General features: G+C 46.5%; 1 protein-coding gene across 3 annotated transcripts in view; it reads right to left on the bottom strand.

The window, feature by feature from the left end:
- Nucleotides 1–24,829, bottom strand: part of CEP135 (centrosomal protein 135) — an 86,613-nt gene that overhangs the window by 30,421 nt on the left and 31,363 nt on the right. For all 3 annotated transcript variants that reach the window (XM_044299413.1, XM_044299420.1, XM_044299425.1), the window contains 3 exons: nt 24,414–24,575; nt 9,842–9,919; nt 6,357–6,508 (listed from right to left, as the gene is read on the bottom strand). In XM_044299413.1, the coding sequence (XP_044155348.1) occupies nt 6,357–6,508; nt 9,842–9,919; nt 24,414–24,575 (392 nt within the window). The remainder of the gene's footprint in view (nt 1–6,356; nt 6,509–9,841; nt 9,920–24,413; nt 24,576–24,829) is intronic.

Here is a 24,829-nt window from a genome sequence, read left to right as displayed (position 1 = left end):
CTACAGTGTGAGAATTGTCTATATGTTCCTCAAAGTATATATTCATGTATCAAAGTTTGTCCCTCAGCTTGTTCGTCCCTCCAGATGTCAGAGGTGTGTAGTATTGAAGATGACAGGCATGTATAAGTTTACCCTTAATGGTATGATGCTTATACAACAGTTGCCACCTAGGTATGAGCAAGTAATACAACACCAGTAGCAAAAGTGCATTCTGGGTAGTGTTATGACGTCACATTCCTTATCAAAGTGCATGCCTATCCAACAATGATTGGAAAGTTCCAAACTAGGAAGGTGTGCTCATCTGATAAGTGGTTAAGAAACCACATACCAAAAAGAGGGGGGAGCACAAAAAGAGGAAAAAACTAAATAAAGAAAGGGAGATCTCTGGAGAAAGATTTGGATTATCAGAAAAACTCTTGAAAGCCGACTTCCCCTAGACTCTGCCTATAACCTACATCCTTGGGTAATGTATACTGTTATATGTAGTATTGATATGAATTAATTGGCTTGATACTTAGCCAGATACACGCTTATTTGCGGACTCGTAACGTTAGTTGCTACATCAATATTTTCGCTGATTTCAGTTACGATGCATATAACTGAATAAATGAGATAATATTGGAGAAACTCTCTCATGGAAATATTTATTCCCTAGTCTGATATCAAGCTGATAATTTATAAGTTTTATTGCAATACTACCATTATCCAAGATTGGTCATCGTTTTGGGCAGAGAAAGGGCTCGAATCTGTCATTTTCTTGATTAAGTTTCTGTGCATAATCAATTGATTTGATATCTCTCCTAATTGAAAGCAGTATTGCATAATATTCTTGTGTTGGTTGAGTAGTGTTCTTTTTGCACAATCTAGTGGAGAATTCTGGGTACTGCATATCATTGTATATTATTGAAATTTACATTGATACATTTTTAATTGTATTCTAAATTATTGTATAATAAATCATTTATATTTTTCCATAGACGCTTGTACCCGGTTCTTGCTGATTGCACAAAATAATTAGGATCTCGATCGAACTCTTGGAGGTGTTTATATATGTAAACCTTACGGATCAATTTAATTTGCATAAATTTTCTTTTGATCCAATAGATATATATATATATATATATATATTTTTTTATATAGCATTTGCTTTAAATCCCTGACAATAGGGGATTTGAAAGTCCCTAGACCCTATTATGTCTATTATTTTATGTCTAGTGAATTTGGCATCTGGTCTGGTTAGGGAGAAATCGGTACTACTCCTGATGGATGAATTCCCCACTGATTACAGGTTGTCAAATGCACAGCTGCAAGTGGTGCAAAAGTTCGAATATTTAGGAATTTCCTCAAGACTATCTAGCAGATAACTTAGCACCTTTACTAGTTAGACATAGCCAAAAGAGGTCAGCACCGTGTAAATTACCACCATCTCAAATAGAAAGAGGCAACTTGATCAAAATGATCATGATGCCCCAGCTCCTATATATTCTGCATAATACCCCAGCCAGTCTGAGTGGCTCTTCTTTTTTTTTTTCTACAAGATTAATAGCATTTTTAGCACCTTGCGAGGGGAGACACTCCTAGGATAAAACTAGAAACACTTTGAAAAGCAAAAGAAGCGGGAGAATGGCCTTATGGGAAGTTCCCTTTTAGGTTTCCAGGCCCCTACAATGGCTGTTGAAGTGGGTTCAGTGAGGTCAGGGATTACCCACACTGGCTTTGCTTAAAGGGTTTCTGTCACTTTAAAAATGGGTATTAAGCTGGCTGACATTAGCACATCTCTAATGTCAGCTGAACATAACTATATTAGTGCCAACTAACTGCCTAAAACCTTTATTGAGAAAAACAAACTTTTGCATTGGGGGGGGGGGGGGGGGGGTGTTGAACCTGCTCCTAGAGGCTCTGTTTACCCATCTCTTTTCACACCTTACTTCTCTTGATTGACATGGCCAGGGCAGCGCTGCTCTCCTCCCGCTGGACGTGTCTGCAGTGTAAATCTCGCGCCGTTCAGTATTCGGCGCAGGTGCAGTGAGGGAAGGACGCTCGGTGGCTGCTGGCTTTCTCACTGTGCCTGCGCCGAATACTGAACAGCGTGAGATTTACACTGCAGACACGTCCAGCGGGAGGAGAGAAGCGCTGCCCTGGCCATGTCAATCAAGAGAAGTAAGGCGTGAAAAGAGATAGGCACAGGGCGTCATATTCTTGGCACGTATGGTTTACATGGCGGCAGTGATGATATTCCGTATTTATAGGCATCACTGCTGCCATGTAAAGAGATACTGGTGATTGAGTGGCGGAGGATTTAAAGGGGTTGTCTAGGTTTTCAAGTTCTACTCTACACACCATAGGGCATAACTATATGAATAGTGGGGTCCGATTCTGCAACTCCCACTGATCCCCGAAACGGGTATTGTTCCCCCTTTTTATGGTGTGACAGGCTACACATGCGCCCTGCTGCTCCATTCATTCTCTTTGGGGCCACTGGAATTAGCCAGCGCTGTACTTTGCCATCTCCAGCGACCCCATAGAGAATGGATGGAGAATCAGGGCATATGATCGATCTGCCACTCAATCAAGGCGGCGGATCTGTGGGGGCTCCAGCGTTCAGACCCCCACGGATCACTTAGTTATCCCTGATCCTGTGGATAGAGGATAATTAGAAGAGTGGACAAAGGTCCTTTAACAGGCGAGCATTTCTATTTTATTTTGACACATCTTTTGGGCCAGATTTTTAATTTTTATTTATTTATTTTTTTTACACCCAAAGAAAATCTATAAGGATAGGGAATGTGAAAAGGTGAAACGGCTATGACACGACAGGTGATAAGTGTATTATTGGTGGGGGTCATGATCAACATGGTCTTTAAGGGGTTGTCTCACTTCAGCAAGTCGGATTTATCATGTATAGAAAGTTAATACAAGCCACTTACTAATGTATTGTTATTATCCATATTGCCTCCTTTGCTGGCTGGATTTTCCATCACATTATACACTGCTCGTTTCCATGTTTACGACCACTCTGCAATCCATCAGTGGTGGTCGTGTTTGCACACTATAGGAAAAAACACTAGCCTATGTGTGCGCTCCCATCGTCCCAGCCACCAGAGAGGCTGACGCTTTTGCCTATAGTGTTTAAGCATGACCACCACTGCTGGATTGCAGGGTGGTCTGTAACCATAGAAACGAGCAGTGTATAATGTGATGGAAAAATGAATCCAGCCAAAGGAAGCAAAATGGATAATAACAATACACTAGTAAGTTGCTCGTATTAACTTTCTCTACATGATAAATGCCATTTGCTGAAGTGAGACAACCCCTTTAAGACCCTTGTGTACATAGATTGGCGGTAATGTAATTGAATGTTTCAGGACCCCTTTTTTCATGATCAGTGGGTGTTCCAGCAATCTGATATTTATCACCTATCCTGTAAATAGGTGATAGGTCATTATGGTAGGACAACCCTTTTAATTATAATGTAGATTATGTGCAATAAGAGGGGGTTAAGATTTGGTAACTTTCATGCCAGACATTTATGCTTAAAGGGGTTAAAGGGTTTGTCTCACTTCAGTAAATGGCATTTATCATGCAGTTAATACAAGGCACTTACTAATGTATTGCGATTGTCCATATTACCTCCTTTCCATCACATTATACACAATACGTATTTGTGGTTAGAACCACCCTGCAATCCCGCTGCAGTGGCCGTGCTTACACACTATAGGGAAAAGCTGGAAGTGCGCATAGGCCAACATCTTTACCTATAGCATGGATACCTGCTGTGTATAAGGTGATGGAAAGCCAATATGGAGAATCAGAATACATTAGTAAGTGCCTTGTATTAACTTTCTCTGCATAATAAATGCCATTTGCTGAAGTAAGACAACCCCTTTAAGTGTGCTACACTTAATAGGGTTAGGCATGCATATCTTGGTGCGTGCATTGCATGTTTCCTATGTGTGATGGGAACTGCATGTGTCTTGTTTCTGGCTGACTGAAAAGCAGGATATCCATATATGTGTAAGGCTACTTTCACACTTGCGGTAGCAGGGTCCGGCAGGCTTTTCCAGTGGGGGAACAGCCTGACAGATGCGTGCTTACTCTAGGCCACAGTGCCGCTGGAGGTCCGCTCCGACGCCATTCACTATAATACAAAAATGCCGAGAGGCGGGCGGACAAAAACTACAGCGGACTGCCGGCGGTACGGTGGGCTAGCGTTAGCACGGATGCGGCAGGCTGCACCCCTGCCAGAACACCCTGGCGGACCCTGTTACTGCAAGTGTGAAAGTAGCCTAAATTCTGCCACATGTATGTTTGTGCATTTTGCTGTGAGAGTCTACCATCATACATCATCTTTAATATTTCTGGTATCACTGTAAGTAATAGAGAAGAACACGATTGTTGGATGTTTTGCAATCCGCAAATTTCGGATCCACAAAACAGATACTGGGTGTGTGCGATATGGACACAGAAAAAAATAATACATTTTGTGTTCAGGAGCCCTAAGGTGGGCCCCCAGAATCAGTTACACTGGTGGGCCCTAGGTACCCCAGTCTGACACTGGGTTGTATAATGATAAACATTTTGCAATAAAAATTAATTGATTTAAAAAAAAAGATATATCATAACATTTTTAGTGTATTACCTAAAATTTTCCAAAAGGACCTGACTTTTTTGTTGTTAGGAAAAAATAAAAAAACATTACAGCAGAATTTTTTTTTAATAAACCACAAAATATATTGACAATAATCATATGGACAACTACTCCACTTTTCCTTTGTGCCAGTCTTGATACATCTCTCCCAATGTACCAACCAAACTTAAGAAAAAAAATAAACATTAAAACTGGCCGACCTGTTACATGTGCGCTTGGCAGATGAAGGCATCTGTGTTGGTCCCATGTTCATATGTGCCCGCATTGCTGAGAAATATTATGTTTTAATATATGCAAATGAGCATCTAGGAGCAAGTTGCATAGAGAGTCCATAGGTGTAATTAACCCCTTAAGGACCTCCGCCGTATACATGTACGGCGGAGGTCTGGTCCGCAAACATGGCACCCGCTCGCACGTGCAGCAGGCGCCATTGCCGCTGGGTTTCTGCTATTTTAAATAGCAGAGACCCACCGGCTGATCGCATACATTTTACCCTTCAGATGCATCTGATCAGCCCGGAAGCGGAAGTCGCGCGCTTTCGGTCCGGTAACAGCATTCCTCGACTGAGATTGGGGAACCTGTTGCATCTCTGAAATACACCGAAGCCTCAAGCATGCGTCGGTGCCTATTTCAGGAATATACCAATACAGGCCACTAGGTGGCAGCATTCTATTGTTATATTCTAAATGAAGTGTTCAATGATGGCTATATAGCCATCAATGAACACTATGGAAAAACGAATGACTTCGAGTGACTTAAAAAGCAAATAAAATAGCAAAAAAAAAGTTTTTACAAATATATAAAAAAATTATAAAATTTAAGTTCAAATCACCCCCCTTTTCTTAAAATAAAAATAATTAACCAATAAAAAAAATAAACATGGGCATTGCCGCGTGCCAAAATGCCCATACAATTGAAGTATAATAATATTAATGGCATATGGTGAAAAAAAATTAAAACAGCCAATTTGCAATTTTTGGTCACTTCAACTACCCAATAATTATAAAAAGTGAACAAAAAGTTGCACACACACTTCAAATTGGTATTACTTCAAAGAAAACATCGTCCCGCAAAAAAAAATGAGCCCTCATACAGCCCCATACACATAACTACGAAAAAGTTATAGGGGTCAGAATATGGTTATAAATTATATATTTTTTTCTTAATAAGGTTTCAAATTTGTTTTCAGTATTAAAACAAAAACAATTATACTAGTGTGGTATAGTTGTAACTGTACTGACCTGGAGAATGAAGCGAACAGGACAATTTTACCGCATAGTGAACAGTGTAAAAAAAAAAAAAAAAAAAAAATCCTTAAGAATTGCATTTTTCCCTAATTCTACCCAATTTGGATTTTTTTTTGCCGCTTCCTACTACATGGTATGCAACTGTAAATGGTGCCATTAGAAAGTACAACTTGTCCCGCAAAAAATAAGCCATCATAAGGCTATGTGACTGGGGGAAAAAAAAAAGTTAGGACTATGGGAAGGTGGAGAGGGAAAAACGAAAACGCAAAAAAAAGGAAAATCCCAGGGTCCTCCGGGGTTAAAACAAAATTTTTTCGCACCAATGCATGCACATATGAGCATGGGACCAACACAGATGTCTTCAGCGGCCAAGTGCACATGTAACAGGTCAGCCAGAGTCATAGGCACAAATCTGCTGACAGATGTCCTTTAAATTCAATGTAGTTGTTAAACAGACTCACCTTAAGGAACTTAATTCAGCTTTATACTGTGAACAGTCATCCTGAGTCTGGGCCAACGTGATGGACTGGGATCGGTTTACATTATCTAAAGATGATATCTTTTCCTTCAGCTCAGATATAGTGGAATTTAATTCAAACTGTTCTGTTTCCAGCTACAAATTGGAATAAAAAAAGGAGATGCTTAGTTACCGACCATAAAGGCATAACAGTGTCAGTAAGTAGTTCTCTTCCATACAAGTCACAGACTTTCCTTACCCTTACTGTGAAAGGCTTTATCTATAGTTAGGGGGAGACGCCATGAATTCTGCTTGGACCAATGAAGCAACCACGTAGCGCAGAGACTTCATCCTGAACCGCTGAATCCGGAGGAAGCGGTTGACCACTGAGGTCCAGCACCGGCCGGACCTCGCCTTCTTTTTTGAGGACTACAAACAGGTTTGAATAGAAACCCGTAAATCTTTCCTCTAGTGGTACCGGAATAATCACTCCCCGCGCCAGAAGGGATTGAACTGCCTGAAAGAATGCCGCAGCCCGAACTGGATCCCTGGGGGGTTGCGAGAGGGAAAAACGGTTGGGAGGGATGGACTTGAATTTGATTTTTTAACCCGAGGTGATGACCTCGAGTGTCCATGCGTCCGGGATGTGAACTCGCACCTTCATGCAGAAGACTGTTTTCCTGAAGAGGGGCATGGCGGATGAGCCCGCGAACGCCAGGCCAGCTGGGGCTTAAAGGATGGCTTTTTTCACTGGTCCTGTGTGGGCGGGTCTGGCTGCCGACGTAGCTGCCGGACGGGTGCCAGAGAACCTCTGAAAGGACTGATAACGGGCGGTCAAAGCTCTGGGACGAAAAGGAACGTTTCGCCTTGGGTTGTGGAAGATGAGTGCTCTTCTCCCCCCCCCTTCCGATATACTCTTGTTGAACCGGGAACCAAAGAGTCAAGACCCGGTAAAAGGGAGGCTCGAAGGCGAGCACTTCGAGGAGGAATCTGCTGCCCAAACTTTAAGCCAGAGCTCCCGGCGAATAGAGACTGCGAGAGCCGAAGAGTGCGCGACCATAGTATCAGCGTCCTAAGCCGACCTCGCAGGGGTACTTTCCTGTTTGAGAAATTTGGCCTGCCAAGGATTGGAGCTCCGCAATAGGGAGATCCGCTGCCAGGTCTGGGTGTAAACGGAGGGCCCACTCCGAGACCGCCTTGGACACCCAAGCAGAGGCGAAAATGGGTCGCAGGGCAATTAACCCCCGCATGACTGGGAGACATGGCCAGGAGCGCTACCCACTCTAGTGTCTATGGGACTTGGGAAGAAGAAAGGGGGAAGATGTAAGGACCCTGTGGGACTTGTGGGAGGAAGGAAGGGGAAGCTGCTGGTGGGACATACTCCAGTCTTCATTTTTTTACAGCACAGAAACATGACATTTTGACAGGGGTGTATACACACACATATACATACATACATACATACATACACACACACACACACACACACACACACACAGTACAGACCAAAAGTTTGGACACACCTTCTCATTCAAAGAGTTTTCTTTATTTTCATGACTATGAAAATTGTAGATTCACACTGAAGGCATCAAATCAAAACTATGAATTAACACATGTGGAATTATATACATAAAAAAGTGTGAAACAACGGAAAATCTGTCAGTCTAGGTTCTTCAAAGTAGCCACCTTTTGCTTTGATTACTGCTTTGCACACTCTTGGCATTCTCTTGATGAGCTTCAAGAGGTAGTCACCTGGTGTGCCCTGTCAGGTTTAATAAGTGGGATTTCTTGCCTTATAAATGGGTTTGGGAAAATCAGTTGCGTGGTGGAGAAGTCAGGTGGATACACAGCTGATAGTCCTACTGAATAGACTGTTAGAATTTGTATTATGGCAAGAAAAAAGCAGCTAAGTAAAGAAAAACAAGTGGCCATCATTACTTTAAGAAATGAAGGTCAGTCAGCCCGAAAAATTGGGAAAACTTTGAAAGTGTCCCCAAGTGCAGTCACAAAAACCATCAAGTGCTACAAAGAAACTGGCTCACATGCGGATCGCCCCAGGAAAGGAAGACCAAGAGTCCCTTCTGCTGCAGAGGATAAGTTCATCTGAGTCACCAGCCTCAGAAATTGCAGGTTAACAGCAGCTCAGATTAGAGACCAGGTCAATGCCACACAGAGTTCTAGCAGCAGACACATCTCTAGAACAACTGTTAAGAGGAGACTGTGTGAATCAGGCCTTCATGGTAGAATATCTGCTAGTAAACCACTGCTAAGGACAGGCAACAAGCAGAAGAGACTTGTTTGGGCTAAAGAACACAAGGAATGGACATTAGACCAGTGGAAATCTGTCCTTTGGTCTGATGAGTCCAAATTTGAGAGCTTTGGTTCCAACCACCGTGTCTTTGTGCGACGCAGAAAAGGTGAACGGATGGACTCTACATGCCTGGTTCCCACCCTGAAGCATGGATGAGGAGGTGTGATGGTGCTTTGCTGGTGACACTGTTGAGGATTTATTCAAAATTGAAGGCATACTGATCCAGCATGGCTACCACAGCATCTTGCAGGGGCATGCGATTCCATCCGGTTTGCGTTTAGTTGGACCATCATTTATTTTTCAACAGGACAATGACCCCAAACACACCTCCAGGCTGTGTAAGGGCTATTTGACCATGAAGGAGAGTGATGGGGTGCTGTGCCAGATGACCTGGCCTCCACAGTCACCGGACCTGAACCTAATCGAGATGGTTTGGGGTGAGCTGGACCGCAGAGTGAAGGCAAAAGGGCCAACAAGTGCTAAGCATCTCTGGGAACTCCTTCAAGACTGTTGGAAGACCATTTCAGGTGACTACCTCTTGAAGCTCATCAAGAGAATGCCAAGAGTGTGCAAAGCAGTAATCAAAGCAAAATGTGGCTACTTTAAAGAACCTAGAATAGGACATATTTTCAGTTGTTTCACACTTTTTTGTTACGTATATAATTCCACATGTGTTAATTCATAGTGTTGATGCCTTCAGTGTGAATCTACAATTTTCAAAAGATGGTTTCTGCGGCGGAGTGATGTTTCGGCAACTCTGTGTCTTCATCAGACTAGTGCAGCTGGTGGAAGAGGGAGTCACGTAGGTGTGGACAGAGTCAGAAGTATAACATGCGGTAATACTGCTGGGAGATACAGGCGCCTGCATCTCCCAGCAGTATTACCGCATGTTATACTCCTGACTGCGTCCACACCTACGTGACTCCCACTTTCACCAGCGACACTAGTCTGATGAAGACACAGAGTTGCCGAAACATCACTCCGCCGCAGAAACCATCTTTTGTACGCAAAATAAACAAGTTGCATCAAATACGACTTAGCTGGAGTCTTTGTATCTATCCATCTATCTATATTTGAAAATAAATTTTACATATATGCACATATACACATGCATAGATTTGTCAATTAGTATTATCGTTATATTAGAAAGTATTTATAATTAAATTCCCATGACTTACCATTTGTATTGTGCTTTCTAGGTCAGCAATTTTTTGGGCGAGTTTAAATCTTTCCGAGGCAGAAACTTCCTGCTGAACCTTTGAACGAGACCAGTGAAAACAAAGATATACCTTATTTCTGAGATCAAGCATTATAATCAGACAATATAAATGGTATACTTCAGATGGAGCATAAGCTCCTAAATAATCAGCAGCCTGCTAACAATCCTAAAAATGAAGCAATTATTATGAGCAACATAAATGAAGATCTCCAACAACAGCTCGTAATGGGCTGCATGATGTTAAATAGTAGATGCATAGGTTTCTAGTGCTGCCAAGCTGAATTCACATATATGATAGTGAAGGTAATAAACGTAAAGATTATCAGCGGTTTTACTAATAGCGAAGTGTATAACGTAATCTCGTAAACAGGTAATTCATACACTATTATGTACCAACACATACTGTGGTAATAAGATGTGACACTGAGGGGGCAGATATAATCGAACTGGCATTACAAACATCAGTCTTAGCATTAAAGGCCAACAGTAAAGAATGTGGTAAATATATGTAGGCAAGCCATTTGGTAAATGTCTCTAATAAGTTAAAGGGGTTATCCTGGCAAATATAATATTATCAGGACAGCCATCACATTGGCAGGAGTCCTGACACCCGCCCGATCAGATGTTACAGGGAGTCGCCACGTTCACCGGAGCTCTGGTGGGCACAGCCAGCTTCTGGCAGCTTTCCAAGCACAGCGATGTACATCGTATAGTGGCAGTACTTGGCAGTGCAGCTCAGCCCTATTGACTTTAATGGGGCTGAGCATGTGACCAATGTACGGTGACATCATATGGGCTAGGAAAAGACCATGGCGCTCACGGAGCACCGACCTCTTCTAATAGCTGATCGGCGGGATCCCAGTGTGTCCAGAGGATAGGTCACCACTATAATTTACCGGATAACCCCTTTAAAATTCAGCCGCTGCAAACAGCTACAAAATGTATTCTTGTATGTAGCCGCTCACAGCAGACAAATATGCATATGTGTATTAACAATATGTGCAACCTCCAAGTATACACACTGGCAATATACATAAAAAAACTCCTGCATAATACTTCTAAGGTTTAAAGGCTATGGACACCTTTGACATGGAAAACATTTTTTTACATGTCAGTGGCTACTGTGAGCTTCAAGCTGCAGACTACATTCCTTTATTCAATTTCACACCTTCTGAATTTAACTAAACTGAAAAACAGTTTACAGCTTGCTCCCTTTTTCAGTCTTTTTTTATGAGGACTCACAGTAATACATGCTGGGTATGAGGCCTGTGTGTCCAGGATGCTCCTGCCCTCACCTTCTCTCATGTAACAGCACAGTTTCATTCCTGTACTGATTTCTCCTCCTACGGCCAACAAGTTATTTCTTCCTCCTTGTGCTGACAATTATACTGAGTAGTTTGTGATCTCCACTGCCCAGTTAGAGTCTGTTGAATACTCTCCTGTAGCGCTACACTAATACACAGCCTGTGTGATGCCCCTCACCCTGTAGACTGCCATGTGTGTGCGCTCATTATATTTGCTTTCTGAAGACTTGGATGTTTTCCTCCATCTCCAAACTTTGATCTACCAGCTACTTTCCATCACTGCTGTCATCTCTAAGGGCTCATTCAGACGGCCTTATGCTTTCCGCAAAAAAGGAGATTTTTTTTGTGAAACTCACCTGTAAAATCTTTTTCTCGTCTTTTCCATTGGGGGACACAGACCATGGGTATAGCTTAGAAAAAACAGCTCCTCCTCCACTGGCTATACCCCCATGCTCCAATAGGAGGACCTCAGTGCGTGCAAAAGCAGTAGGAGAAGGAGACCAAAACCAAATATTAACAAAGAAAACAGAACCGAGGAACACCGCCATCAGGCCGTTAAACATAAGTTCTCGATAGATAGAACCAACCCCTCCTGTAACAGACAAGAATGGGTGGGAGCTGTGTCCCCCAATGAAAAAGACGAGAACATTTTTTTACAGGTGAGTTTCACAAAAAAAAAAAAAATCTCCTTTACTCGCCCTATTCCATTGGGGGACACAGACCATGGGACGTCCTAGAGCAGTCCATGGGGTGGGAGACCAACACCTCCAGAGGGAAACGTCCAATGGTTAAACAGGGACCACAGCCTGCAGTACCTTGCGCCCTAGCGCAGCATCGCCCAACGCCAGAGAGTGCAGCTGGTAGAACTTGGTAAAAGGTATGCAAGGACGACCAGGTGGCTGCCTTACAAATTTGTGATGTAGAGGCTCGATTGCGCTTAGCCCAGGAGGCCGCCACCGCCCTGGTGGAGTGCACGGTAACCCCCGCTGGGGGAACCCTACCCCGGGAAGGATAGGCCATGACAATAGTCGACCGAATCCACCGAGCCACAGTGACCTTGGAGCCAGACCCTTACGAGGCCCCTCGGGAATCACAAAAAGGGAGTCCGAGCGGCGAAATGGGGCAGTAACCGACAGGTACACCCGCAAAGCACGGACAACATCTAGAGGATGGAGAGCGCGCTCCTTGGGGTTCGCCGGAGTGGGGCAAAAAGAGGGCAGAATTATGTCCTCATTAACCACTTCAGCCCCGCTAGGTGAAACCCCCTTCATGACCAGAGCACTTTTTACACTTCGGCACTACACTACTTTCACCGTTTATCGCTCGGTCATGCAACTTACCATACAAATGAATTTTACCTCCTTTTCTTCTCACTAATAGAGCTTTCATTTGGTGGTATTTCATTGCTGCTGGCATTTTTACTTTTTTTGTTATTAATCAAAATGTAACGATTTTTTTGCAAAAAAATGACATTTTTCACTTTCAGCTGTAAAATTTTGCAAAAAAAACGGCATCCATATATAAATTTTTTGCCAAATTTATTGTTCTACATGTCTTTGATAAAAAAAAAATGTTTGGGCAAAAGTTATAGCATTTACAAACTATGGTACAAAAATGTGAATTTCCGCTTTTTGAAACAGCTCTGACTTTCTGAGCACCTGTCATGATTCCTGAGGTTCTACAATGCCCAAACAGTAGAAAACCCCCACAAATGACCCCATTTCGGAAAGTAGACACCCTAAGGCAGGGGTGCACAACGTTTCCCGATTGGGGGCCACATTGCCAGACTAAACTAATGACGAGGGCCGAAATTAAAATTTAAAGGTGTATTAACAACTGAAATATTGTACTTATGGCATATTGAACACACATTATATACCATTCATGTCTAGTTACACTTCCAGGACTCCCCTCTAATGGGAGAAATACATGAAAAATACATGTGAGCAGCCACAAGACATAGGCATACATGTCTGTTACCAGATGGTTGGGGGCCGCACAGAATGGTATCAAGGGCCGCATGTGGCCCCCGGGCCGCAGGTTGTGCACCCCTGCCCTAAGGTATTCGCTGATGGGCATAGTGAGTTCATAGAACTTTTTATTTTTTGTCACAAGTTAGCGGAAAATGATGATGATTTTATTTTTTCTTACAAAGTCTCATATTCACTAACTTGCGACAAAAATAAAAATTCTAGGAACTCGCCATGCCCTCACGGAATACCTTGGGGTGTCTTCTTTCCAAAATGGGGTCACTTGTGGCGTAGTTATACTGCCCTGGCAATTTAGGGGCCCAAATGTGTGAGAAGTACCTTGCAATCAAAATGTGTAAAAAAATGGCCGTGCAAATCCAAAAGGTGCACTTTGGAATATGTGCCCCTTTGCCCACCTTGGCAGCAAAAAAGTGTCACACATCTGGTATCGCCGTACTCAGGAGAAGTTGGGGAATGTGTTTTGGGGTGTCATTTTACATATACCCATGCTGGGTGAGAAAAATATCTTGGTCAAATGCCAACTTTGTATAAAAAAATGGGAAAAGTTGTCTTTTGCCAAGATATTTCTCTCATCCAGCATGGGTATATGTAAAATGACACCCCAAAACACATTCCCCAACTTCTCCTGAGTACGGCGATACCAGATGTGTCACACTTTTTTGCTGCCAAGGTGGGCAAAGGGGCACATATTCCAAAGTGCACCTTTCAGATTTTGCAGGCCATTTTTTACACATTTTGATTGCAAGGTACTTCTCACACATTTGGGCCCCTAAATTGCCAGGGCAGTATAACTACGCCACAAGTGACCCCATTTTGGAAAGAAGACACCCCAAGGTATTCCGTGAGGGGCATGGCGAGTTCCTAGAATTTTTTATTTTTTGTCACAAGTTAGCGGAAAATGATGATTTTTTTTTTCTTCTCTTTTTTCCTTACAAAGTCTCATATTCCACTAACTTGCGACAAAAAATAAAAAATTCTAGGAACTCGCCATGCCCCTCACGGAATACCTTGGGGTGTCTTCTTTCCAAAATGGGGTCACTTGTGGCGTAGTTATACTGCCCTGGCAATTTAGGGGCCCATATGTGTGAGAAGTACTTTGCAATCAAAATCTGTAAAAAATGACCGGTGAAATCCGAAAGGTGCACTTTGGAATATGTGCCCCTTTGCCCACCTTGGCATCAAAAAAGTGTCACACATCTGGTATCAGCCGTACTCAGGAGAAGTTGGGGAATGTGTTTTGGGGTGTCATTTTACATATACCCATGCTGGGTGAGAGAAATATCTTGGCAAAAGACAACTTTTCCCATTTGTTTATACAAAGTTGGCATTTGACCAAGATATTTTCTCACCCAGCATGGGTATATGTAAAATGACACCCCAAAACACATTCCCCAACTTCTCCTGAGTACGGTGATACCAGATGTGTCACACTTTTTTGCAGCCTAGATGCGCAAAGGGGCCCAAATTCCTTTTAGGAGGGCATTTTTAGACATTTGGATCCCAGACTTCTTCTCACGCTTTAGGGCCCCTAAAAAGCCAGGGCAGTATAAATACCCCACTTTGGAAAGAAGACACCCCAAGGTATCCAATGAGGGGCCTGGCAAGTTCATAGAATTTTTTATTTTTTTTGCATAAGTTAGCGGAAATTGATTATTTATTTTTTTTTCTCACAAAGTCTCACTTTCCGCTAACTTAGGACAAAAATTTAAATCTTTCATGGACTCAACATGCCCCTCAGCAAATACCTTGGGTGTCTTCTTTCCAAAATGGGGTCAGTTGTGGGGTGTTTGTACTGCCCTGGCATTTGAGGGTCTCCGCAATCATTACATGTATGGCCAGCATTAGGAGTTTCTGCTCTTCTCCTTATATTGAGCATACAGGTAATGAGATTTTTTTTTTCCGTTCAGCCTCTGGGCTGAAAGAAAAAAATGAACGGCACAGATTTCTTCATTCGCATCGATCAATGTGGATGAAAAAATCTCTGCCAAAAAAAATAAAAAATGGAGGGGAAAGGCGTCTGCCAAGACATAGGAGCTCCGCCCTACATCCATACCCACTTAGCTCTTATGCCCTGGCAAACCAGATTTCTCCATTCACATCAATCGATGTGGATGAATAAATCATTGCCGGGATTTTTTTATATATATATATATATATATATATATATATATATACACACAAAGTGCTTGCCAAAGCATAGGAACGCCGCCTCCTCCTCAGCTCGTATGCCTCGGCAAACGTATCTGTCACTGCAGAGGAGAAAATCCCGTCTTGCAGCGCCGCATACACCGACTTGCGTGTAATCTGACAGCAGCGCAATGCTTCTGTCAGAATGCACATCGGTGCTGCAGCTAGTCGATCGGTTGGTCCACCTGGAAGGTAAAAAAAGAAAAAAAAAAAAAAAGAAAAAACCAGGCCGCAACGCAATAATTTTATTAACTTTGCAACAGAACATATAAACTTTAACTTTTTTAACTGAACATTAACGTGTTTGCTTACTGGTGTTTTTTTTTTTTTTTTTTTGTTTTTTTACCTTTATAGAACAAACCTCTCCTTCCCCATGGGTCAATGTGCAAAGCGCAAATCGCCCAAAGATGTGGCGAAGTGCGTTATGCACTTTGTCCCATGTGAAAGGAGACGTTTGCAGCAGCAGTGAGTGAATGGGCCCTAATAGCCCTGTGTGCCTGTCCTGGTGAGATGATCCCTATGCTAATAGTGTACCTGTGAGTGGTACTTCCGGAAACACTCTCCAAAGCATAGGGCAGGGTGGTCCGGACAGTCAGGACAGAAATAGCGGGTGTCACGCCTTATTCCACTCCTGCTACAGACACGACATCTTTTTCGGGGTGACTGTTGGGTTGAGGTACCAGGAACGACATTGGGGAAATGTCGCTCGTGTAGACGGCTAACTACACTGGTGGTTGGGGCCACGGAACCTCCTGGATACAGGAGGTTCTCGATGATCTCTTCCTGAAATTTGAGGAAGGATCCAGTTCTCCCAGCCTTACTGTAGAGAACAAAACTATTGTACAGAGCCAACTGAATTAAATATACAGACACCTTCTTATACCAGCGTCTGGTGCGTCGGGAAACTAAATACGGAGACAACATCTGGTCATTGAAGTCGACCCCTCCCATGTGGAGGTTATAGTCGTGGACTGAGAGGGGCTTTTCAATGACACGGGTTGCTCGCTCAATTTGTATTGTCGTGTCTGCGTGAATGGAGGAGAGCATGTAAACGTCACGCTTGTCTCTCCATTTCACCGCGAGCAGTTCTTCGTTACACAGTGCGGCCCTCTGCCCCCTTGCAAGACGGGTGGTAACGAGCCGTTGGGGGAAGCCCGCGCGACTAGTTCGCGCAGGTACCACAGGCGCCAATCCGTTCTAGAAACAAATGCCTAAAGAGGGCCACACTTGTGTAAAAATTGTCCACATAAAGATGGTACCCCTTGCCGAATAAGGGTGACACCAAGTCCCAAACTGTCTTCCCACTGCTCCCCAGGTAGTCAGGGCAACCGACCGGCTCCAGGGTCTGATCTTTTCCCTCATAGACCCGAAATTTGTGGGTATAGCCTGTGGCCCTTTCACAGAGCTTATACAATTTGACCCCATACCGGGCGCGCTTGCTTGGGATGTATTGTTTGAAGCCAAGGCGCCCGGTAAAATGTATCAGGGACTCGTCTATGCAGATGTTTTGCTCTGGGGTATAAATATCTGCAAATTTCTGGTTGAAATGGTCTATGAGGGGCCGAATTTTGTGGAGCCGGTCAAAAGCAGGGTGGCCCCTGGGACGGGAGGCGGTGTTGTCACTAAAGTGCAGGAACCGCAGGATGGCCTCAAAACGTGCCCTGGACATGGCAGCAGAGAACATGGGCATGTGATGAATCGGGTTCGTGGACCAATATGACCGCAATTCATGCTTTTTTGTCAGGCCCATGTTGAGGAGGAGGCCCAGAAAAGTTTTAAGTTCGGAAACTTGGACTGGTTTCCACCGGAAAGGCTGGGCATAAAAGCTTCCCGGGTTAGCGGTGATAAATTGTGTGGCATACCGGTTTGTCTCTGCCACAACTAAGTCTAAGAGCTCCGCAGTCAAGAACAGCTCAAAAAATCCCAGGGCCGAACCGATCTGAGCCGTCTCAACCCGAACTCCAGACTGGGCAGTGAAAGGGAAAACTACAGGTGCGGCTGAAGTTGGGGACTGCCAATCAGGGTTTGCCAGCACCTCTGGAATTCTAGGGGCTCTACGGGCACGTCTTTGCGGTGGCTGCGACGGGGTCACTACTGCACGTGCCACCGTACCAGCTTCAACTGCCCTTCTGGTGCTCGCTACTTCACCAGGTTGTACGGCAGTGCTGGTACTAGGTCCAGGGAGGGCTGGGCTGCTGGTGTATGCCTCACCACGTAATCCGACAGCACCAGCCCCACTCTGCTGCTCTTGAAGCGGATCCTGCGCAACCTGCGGTCTAGCGACACAGGGCCGGGTACGCCTGGTGGTATCAGGGACCTCAGCCTCCTCGTCCGAACTTTGGGTCAGAGAGCCACTGCTTTCTACAGGTTCGTATTCTGACCCGCTGGATTCATCAGATGAGGGTTCCCACTCCTCATCCGACTGGGTCAGAAGCCTGTAGGCCTCTTCAGAGGAATACCCCCTGTTAGACATGTGGGCAACTAAATTTAGGGGTATTCCCTGAGACTACCCAAGAAAAAAAAAGCAAGCCTGTCTTACAAAGGGGAGGCTAGCGAAGTACCGGAGGCCGCTGCGGTTGATAAAAAATATCAAAACTGATTTTTTTTATCGCCGCAGTGCGTGTAAAGTGAATGTGCAGTGATCAAAAAAAAATATTTTTTTTGTCACTGCGGTGGGGCGGGTGTGGGCGAACGCACGTGTGGGCGACCGATCAGGCCTGATCGGGCAAACACTGCGTTTTGGGTGGAGGGCGAACTAAAGTGACACTAGTACTATTATAGATCTGACCGTGATCAGTTTTGATCACTTCCAGATACTATAAAAGTACAAATGCTGATTAGCGATACGCTAATCAGCGAATAACGGACTGCGGTGCGGTGGGCTGGGCGCTAACTGATCGCTAACTACCTAACCAAGGGACCTAAACTATACCTAAAACCTAACGGTCAATAACAGTGAAAAAAAAAAGTGACAGTTTGCACTGATCACTTTTTTCTTTTCACTTGTGATTGACAGGGGTGATCAAAGGGGTGATCAAAGGGTTAATTGGGGTTCAGGGGGGTGATCAGGGGCTATAGTGTAGTGTTTGGTGTACTCACTGTGAAGCCTGCTCCTCTGCTGGATCCAACCGACAAAAAGAACCAGCAGAGGAGCAGGCAGCCATATAACAGATCATATTTACAAATATGATCTGCTATCTGGCACTTTGATTGGATTTTTTAAAAATCAGCAACCTGCCAGCCACGATCATTGGCTGGCAGGTTGCTGACGAAATACTGCTGTGCGAAATGCCGGCGCGAACTGCGCATGCGCATATTCGCGTCTCGCGAGATGATGCGTATATGCGTGACTGTGCGCAGCGCTGCCACCTCCGGAACGCACATGTGCGTTAGGCGGTCCGGAGGTGGTTAAGGTGGAAGGCGGAGACCACCTTGGGCAAAAAAGAAGGGGCTGGCCGCAGTACCACCTTATCCTTGTGGAAGACCAAAAAGGGTTCCTTGGAGGAAAGGGCGGCCAGCTCCGAAACCCTCCTGATAGAGGTGATGGCCACCAAAAAGACCACCTTCCAGGTGAGAAGACTCAGGGAAATATCCCTCAGGGGCTCAAAAGGAGCTGTCTGGAGAGAAGACAGAACCAGGTTCAGATCTCAGGGGGGCAGGGGAGGGACATATGGATGGACCGAATGCACCACCCCCTGCAGGAAGGTCCTCACCGGACCGAGCAGAGCTAGAGACCGCTGAAAATGGCCAGAGCCGAGACCTGACCCTTCAGAGAACTCAGGGACCTTGCCATCTCAAGACCCGACTGGAGAAAGGAGAGGACCACCGGAACGGAGAAGCGAAGGGGAAAAACACCTAACTTCTCGCAAAAGGCAAGAAAGGCCTTCCAGGTACGATAGCATATCCGGGAGGAAGCTGGTTTCCTGGTTCTTATCATGGTCCTCACGACAGAGTCTGAGAAGCCCCTCTTCTTCAAGATGGAGGTCTCAACAGCCACGCCGTTAAACGAAGCGGCTGTAAATTCTGGTGGAAGAGCGGTCCTTGAGACAGCAGGTCCTCTCTGAGAGGAAGAGGCCACGGAACGTCTGCCAGCATCCGAGTGACCTCCGAGAACCAGGCACTGCGAGGCCAATCGGAGGCGATGAGTATGGTCGGGATCCCTTCCGCCGCGACCCTGCGAAGAACTTTGGGAGTAGAGGCAGAGGTGGGAAGACATAGAGGAGCGCGAAGTCTTGCCACGGAGACACCAGAGCGTCCACCCTGTACGCCTCCGGATCCCAAGCTCGGGCCAGGAATGTGGGAACCTTGTTGTTGAGCCTGGACGCCATCAGGTCCACGTCCGGGCGGCCCCCAAAGGCGACAGACGTCTTCAAATTCGTCCGGATGCAGAGACCACTCTCCCAGATCCACCCTGTTGCGGCTGAGAAAGTCTGCCGTCCAGTTTTCGACCCCTGGGATGTACACTGCAGACAATATTGGAACATGAGTTATGAGTTTCTGCCCACTGGAGGATCCTTTTCACCTCTTGCATCACCGTCCGGCTGCAGGTTCCGCCCTGATGATTGATGTAGGCCACAGCTGTGGCATTGTCCGACTGGACCCTCACCGGGAGACCAGCTGGGGGGGGGGGGGGGGGGGTCCAATGAGACAGAGAGGAAAATTGCTCTGAGCTCCAGTATGTTGATCGGAAGGCGGGCTTCCACCTCTGACCACACCCCCTGTACAGTCCGAGCCCAGAGAACGCCACCCCAAACCAGCAGACTGGCATCGGTGGTGACGACTGTCCAGGAGATTGGGAGGAAGGATCGCCCCTGAAGTCAGATTCTGAGGGGACAGCCACCACGGGAGTTCCATGCGAACCCGAGGAGGTAGGCGGATCTGAGAGTCCAGACGCCTCGATGTCCTGTCCCAGAAGGACAGGATCGCCTGTAGCAGAGGCCAAGTGTGAAACTGGGCAAAGGGGACAGCCTTGAAGGAGGCCACCATAAGCCCCAGAACCTGCATGCACTCCCTGATGGAGATACACGGGGAATGCAGAAGGCGAGACACCGACTCCCGTATCCGTGAGAACTTGCAATCCGGAAGGAATACCCGGGCTGCAGTGGTGTCCAGAATCATCCCCAGGAAGGTCACCCTCTGGGAAGGTTGGAGAGAGGACTTCGGGAAGTTGATCAGCCAGCCGAACTGTTGCAGAGTCTGAACAGTGATCCTGACGCAGTCTTCTGCCTGGGGACGAGAGGGAGCCTTTATCAGTACGTCGTCCAGGTAGGGCAACAGAGATATGCCCCTGGTGCGAAGAAGCGCCATGAGCGGCGCCAAGATCTTTGTGAATACTCGTGGGGCTGACGCCAGCCCAAAGGGAAGGGCGACGAACTGATGACGGCCGCCAAGGACGAAGCGCAGGAATCTGTGGTGAGATTCTGCAATAGGGACATGCAGATAGGCGTCCCGGATGTCCACTGACGCAAGGAACTCCCCTGGAAGAAGAGAAGCAATAACTGAGCGGAGGGATTCCATCCGGAACCTCTGCACCCACAGGGACTTGTTTAAGAGCTTCAGGTCTAGGACCGGACGCAATTATCCCTCCTTCTTTGGCACTACAAAGAGATTTGAGTAGAACCCTGTACTCTGTTCCTCCAGAGGAACTGGGGCAACTACTCCCCGGACCAGAAGGGAAGAGACCACTTGTAAAAGGGCTGAGGCTCGGGCCAGATCCCCTGGAACCCGAGAAGGGAAGAAACGTTCCGGAGGTCTGGAAGCGAATTCTATCTTGTAACCGGAAGTTATAATTTCCAGGGTCCAGGCGTCTTGACCGTGAGCTCTCCAGACCTGCTGAAAGGAGAGCAGACGGCCCCCCCACCGCAGGCGGTGGGGGCGCCCCTTCAGGCAGAGGACTGCTTGAGAGCCGCGGGGCGGGCAGAACTCCCCTGGAATTGTGCCAGCGGGCGCCAGGAAGGTTGAGGCTTAAAGGAAGGCTTCTTGCGGGAGTCCTGAGAGCCGCCGGAGGAGGGGGCTGTCGCCGACCTGGAGGAGGAGCACCGAAAGGACTGGTTTCTAGAGCCAAAGGGGCGAGCTCTGAAGGCGCGCTTGGATCTAGATTGGGGCAGCTGTGTGCTCTTGCCCCCTGTAGCATCAGACATAATCTCGTCCAGCTTAGCACCGAAGAGCCTGGAGCCCGCAAAGGGGAGGTTAGTGAGGGAGCGATTGGAGGAAGAGTCTGCGTCCCAGACCTTCAACCAGACCTCCCTGCGCTGTGTGACCGAGAGGGCCGAAACCCGCGCAAAGAGTGCTGACGTGAAATGAGGCTTCACAGAGGAATGTTGTCGCTTGGGACATCTGGAGGACGAAGTTCAGGGTGTCCGCAGAGGCATCCTGCTCCGCGAGGTCCTGATGATGGTGCTGCAACCACACCGAAAGCACCCTGGCTACCCAGGCTGAGGCGAACGCGGGCCGCAGACCTGTGCCCGCCAGAGTAAAGATGGCTTTGAAAAGAGAGTCCAAACGCCTGTCAACGGAGTACTGAAGGGAGGACCCGTCCAGGACTGGTATTGACGTATTCTTAGCCAATCTGGCCACCGCCGGGTCGACATTAGGAGAAGACCACTGCTGCACAATATCTGCTGGGAAAGGATACAGAGTATCCATGCGCCTTGTGGCAGAAAATTGGTGATTAAGGGCGCTCCCATGCCTTTGAAAGGACCTTGGCGAACTCGCTATGAATGGGGAATGTGACTGCCTCTGGTGCGTCACCCCTTCTGGAGCGGAAAAGGGGGAATTCCTGGCTACCGCAGAAGGCAGGTTCCCCCTGGATGTCAAAGGTATCACGGACCGCCGTGACAAAGTCTGCCACCATGGTGGAGAGCTTAGGCGAGGGTTCCGGTTCCGTGTCCTCGTCCGAGCCAGACCTTTCCCCTTCAGACCTGCAGTCCCTGCGAGGGGGAGAAGCAGAGTCCTCCGAGGAGGGATGCTGCTGCGTACGCTGCCTCTTAACAGTCGAGCGTTCTCTGTGGGGGGCACCGAAAGGTGGAGCGGTGCTAACCACAGGCACCGCAGGCGGTGGATCCAAGGCCGCCATGCATTCCCTAAAGGCCATGGCCGCACGCGAGACTTGGACCAAGTCCGCAGCCGCCCTAGCTATGGCAGAGGCCGAGGAGGGCTCCGCGGGCTCCAAAGGGGTGGAGGAGGGACTGGGCTGGTTTGGTGGAGGGGGAGGAGGATGATCCTGTCCCGAGGCAAGGCAAGAGTCACAGGAGCCTGTAACCGATAGTGGTAAGCTGCAAACCAAACAGGATCCCAGTGGAACCTGAGGAGTTGCTTTAGATTTTTGGGAGGCCCCAGGTCTTGGCATGACGGCGGCAATCCCGGAGTCAGGGTCTCCTACAGCTTGCAGAACACTATCTGTCCTACCGTGACCGGTGAGGAGCTGGAGTAGCAGCCAAGCGTGGATGAAGCGCTGAGGCAAAGCGAAAAAACGCACGCGCGGGAAAACAAGAAAAAAGGCAGACCCCGACTCCTAAAATGGCGCCCGCCGTGCAGGGGGCGCTGCGAAAAGCCACTGCCCCGAGAAGGAACCTCCTCCCTCTCACCCAGCAGGCCCACCCAGATCCACAGGTAAGCCCTAAGGAGCCGTGTCACAGCGTGAGCACAGGGGGAGAAGGAGTTTTGCAGGAGAGCCGCTGTACTTATCCGAGTCCTGCAGTCTTCACCCTCTGCTCCGGACCAGCAGGGGTTCACCTCTTCAGTCATCTGGCACAAGGAGTGGCAGTGCACTGGAAAGAGAGCAGGACTAGGTGACCCCGGATCTGGTAGGCCACCGGAGCTGCAGGTCGAGCCCGGTTCCACTTATCTTCTGGGGAGAAAGGGAGGTAGCCTGGGACGGTCATGCGATCCCGGCGCTCGCTCCGCTGAGAGACCAGGGATGCACCATGCGACCCTGCGTCCTCTGAGTAGAAAAACAACAAACAGGAGAAGAAAAAACTACAGGGACAACCCTGCAGGAGCAGGAGTGTCACCTCCTTATCCAACACTAAGCTAAAACTGAGGTCCTCCTGTTGGAGCACAGGGGTATAGCCAGTGGAGGAGGAGCTGTTTTTTCTTATTTGCATAGTGTCTCCTCCTAGTGGTAGCCTAAGCTATACTCATGGTCTGTGTCCCCCAATGGAATGGGCGAGAAATACTGAATGCTATCCGTTTTTTTTGCGGATCCGCAAAAAAAACGGATAGCATTCTGTATTTTTGTGGACCCATAGACTTCAATGGGTTTTATGTATTTTATGTACATGCTACCTCTTGGTTCATTTCTTGGATGGACTGGATTCCACTTTTACTTTTTGGACATGTACATTCATACTGTCATATGTTTAATTGCTATATTTTTTTATTTTATTTTTTGAATATGAAAAATAAATAATGATCAGATTTAAAAAAAGACTTCAATGGGGCCATGTCCTGATTTTCACGGACAAGTATAGGACATGTTTCATTTGTTTTGCGGAACCGTGGAATAGTAAAGGGCCCCATAGAAGAGAATGGGTCAGCATCTAATCCGCAAAAAAGGGATCCGCATTTTTGCGGATAGGATACGGCCGTCTGAATGAACCCTAACACTGATAACCAAAGAGGAAGGGCGAAGAAAGAGCCAACAAATCCAGGAGCAGTGTGCTGTCAAATTTAGCCAGGTCAGCTATGTGACAGCACAGTGGTGGGAAATTTTTAATGAAGGTACTTAATTTTGCATTTAGGAAGCATATGTCCAGTACAATTAAAAGAAAAACATCAGTGCAAATTTATTTAAAGAGGCTCTCCAGGAATGATTTAAAATGGCCACAAGCAACTAGTCAAAGAAATGGGTATGTGGTTGCTTCAACTTGTACAACTGCCTGTGGGGAGGGAGGCTCACTATACTTCTCTACAATAGATGGTGATTATGCAGTCCTGCCTACGATATCTCATCATGGCTGACCAGCCTGCATACCATGTACGGAGGCCCTGCCCTTTAGCAGGTTACTAAATATTCTGTCTTATGTAAAGACAAAGAAAACATCCTAACCTTAATTTTGTCTCTGAGTCCATCATTCTCATCCTGAACTCTTCCTAAGTCTGACTGGACTAGATCTCTTTCCTCCTCTAGATGGCGCAGTTCATTGACTGATGAGGCACTCTTGCGGAGAAGAGACGAGTCTCGCTTAGTCAATGTCAGCTCGTTCTGGGCCTGCAAATAAGCAGATTTAAAATATTTTATACAAAAGACTCTATTAAAAAAAATTATAATCATGATGTACAACAATGTGACGGCTCTACAACAAAGTAGCAGATGATGAACACAGTCAAACTCTGATTAGACTGATAACACAGTGGCTTCACAACAATATGGTTGCTATTCCTGACATGTTAGAGAGACAAGTAACAAGTTTTGATTGTGGGGGTCCAGCTGCTGACCCCCGAGTAGAGTGGTATACATATCTT

The sequence above is a fragment of the Bufo gargarizans genome, chromosome 1, assembly GCF_014858855.1.
Source record: "Bufo gargarizans isolate SCDJY-AF-19 chromosome 1, ASM1485885v1, whole genome shotgun sequence".
NCBI classification, from domain to species: Eukaryota; Metazoa; Chordata; class Amphibia; order Anura; family Bufonidae; genus Bufo; species Bufo gargarizans.
The sequence above is the reverse complement of the archived record's forward strand: the minus strand, read 5'-3'. Positions and strand labels throughout refer to the sequence as shown.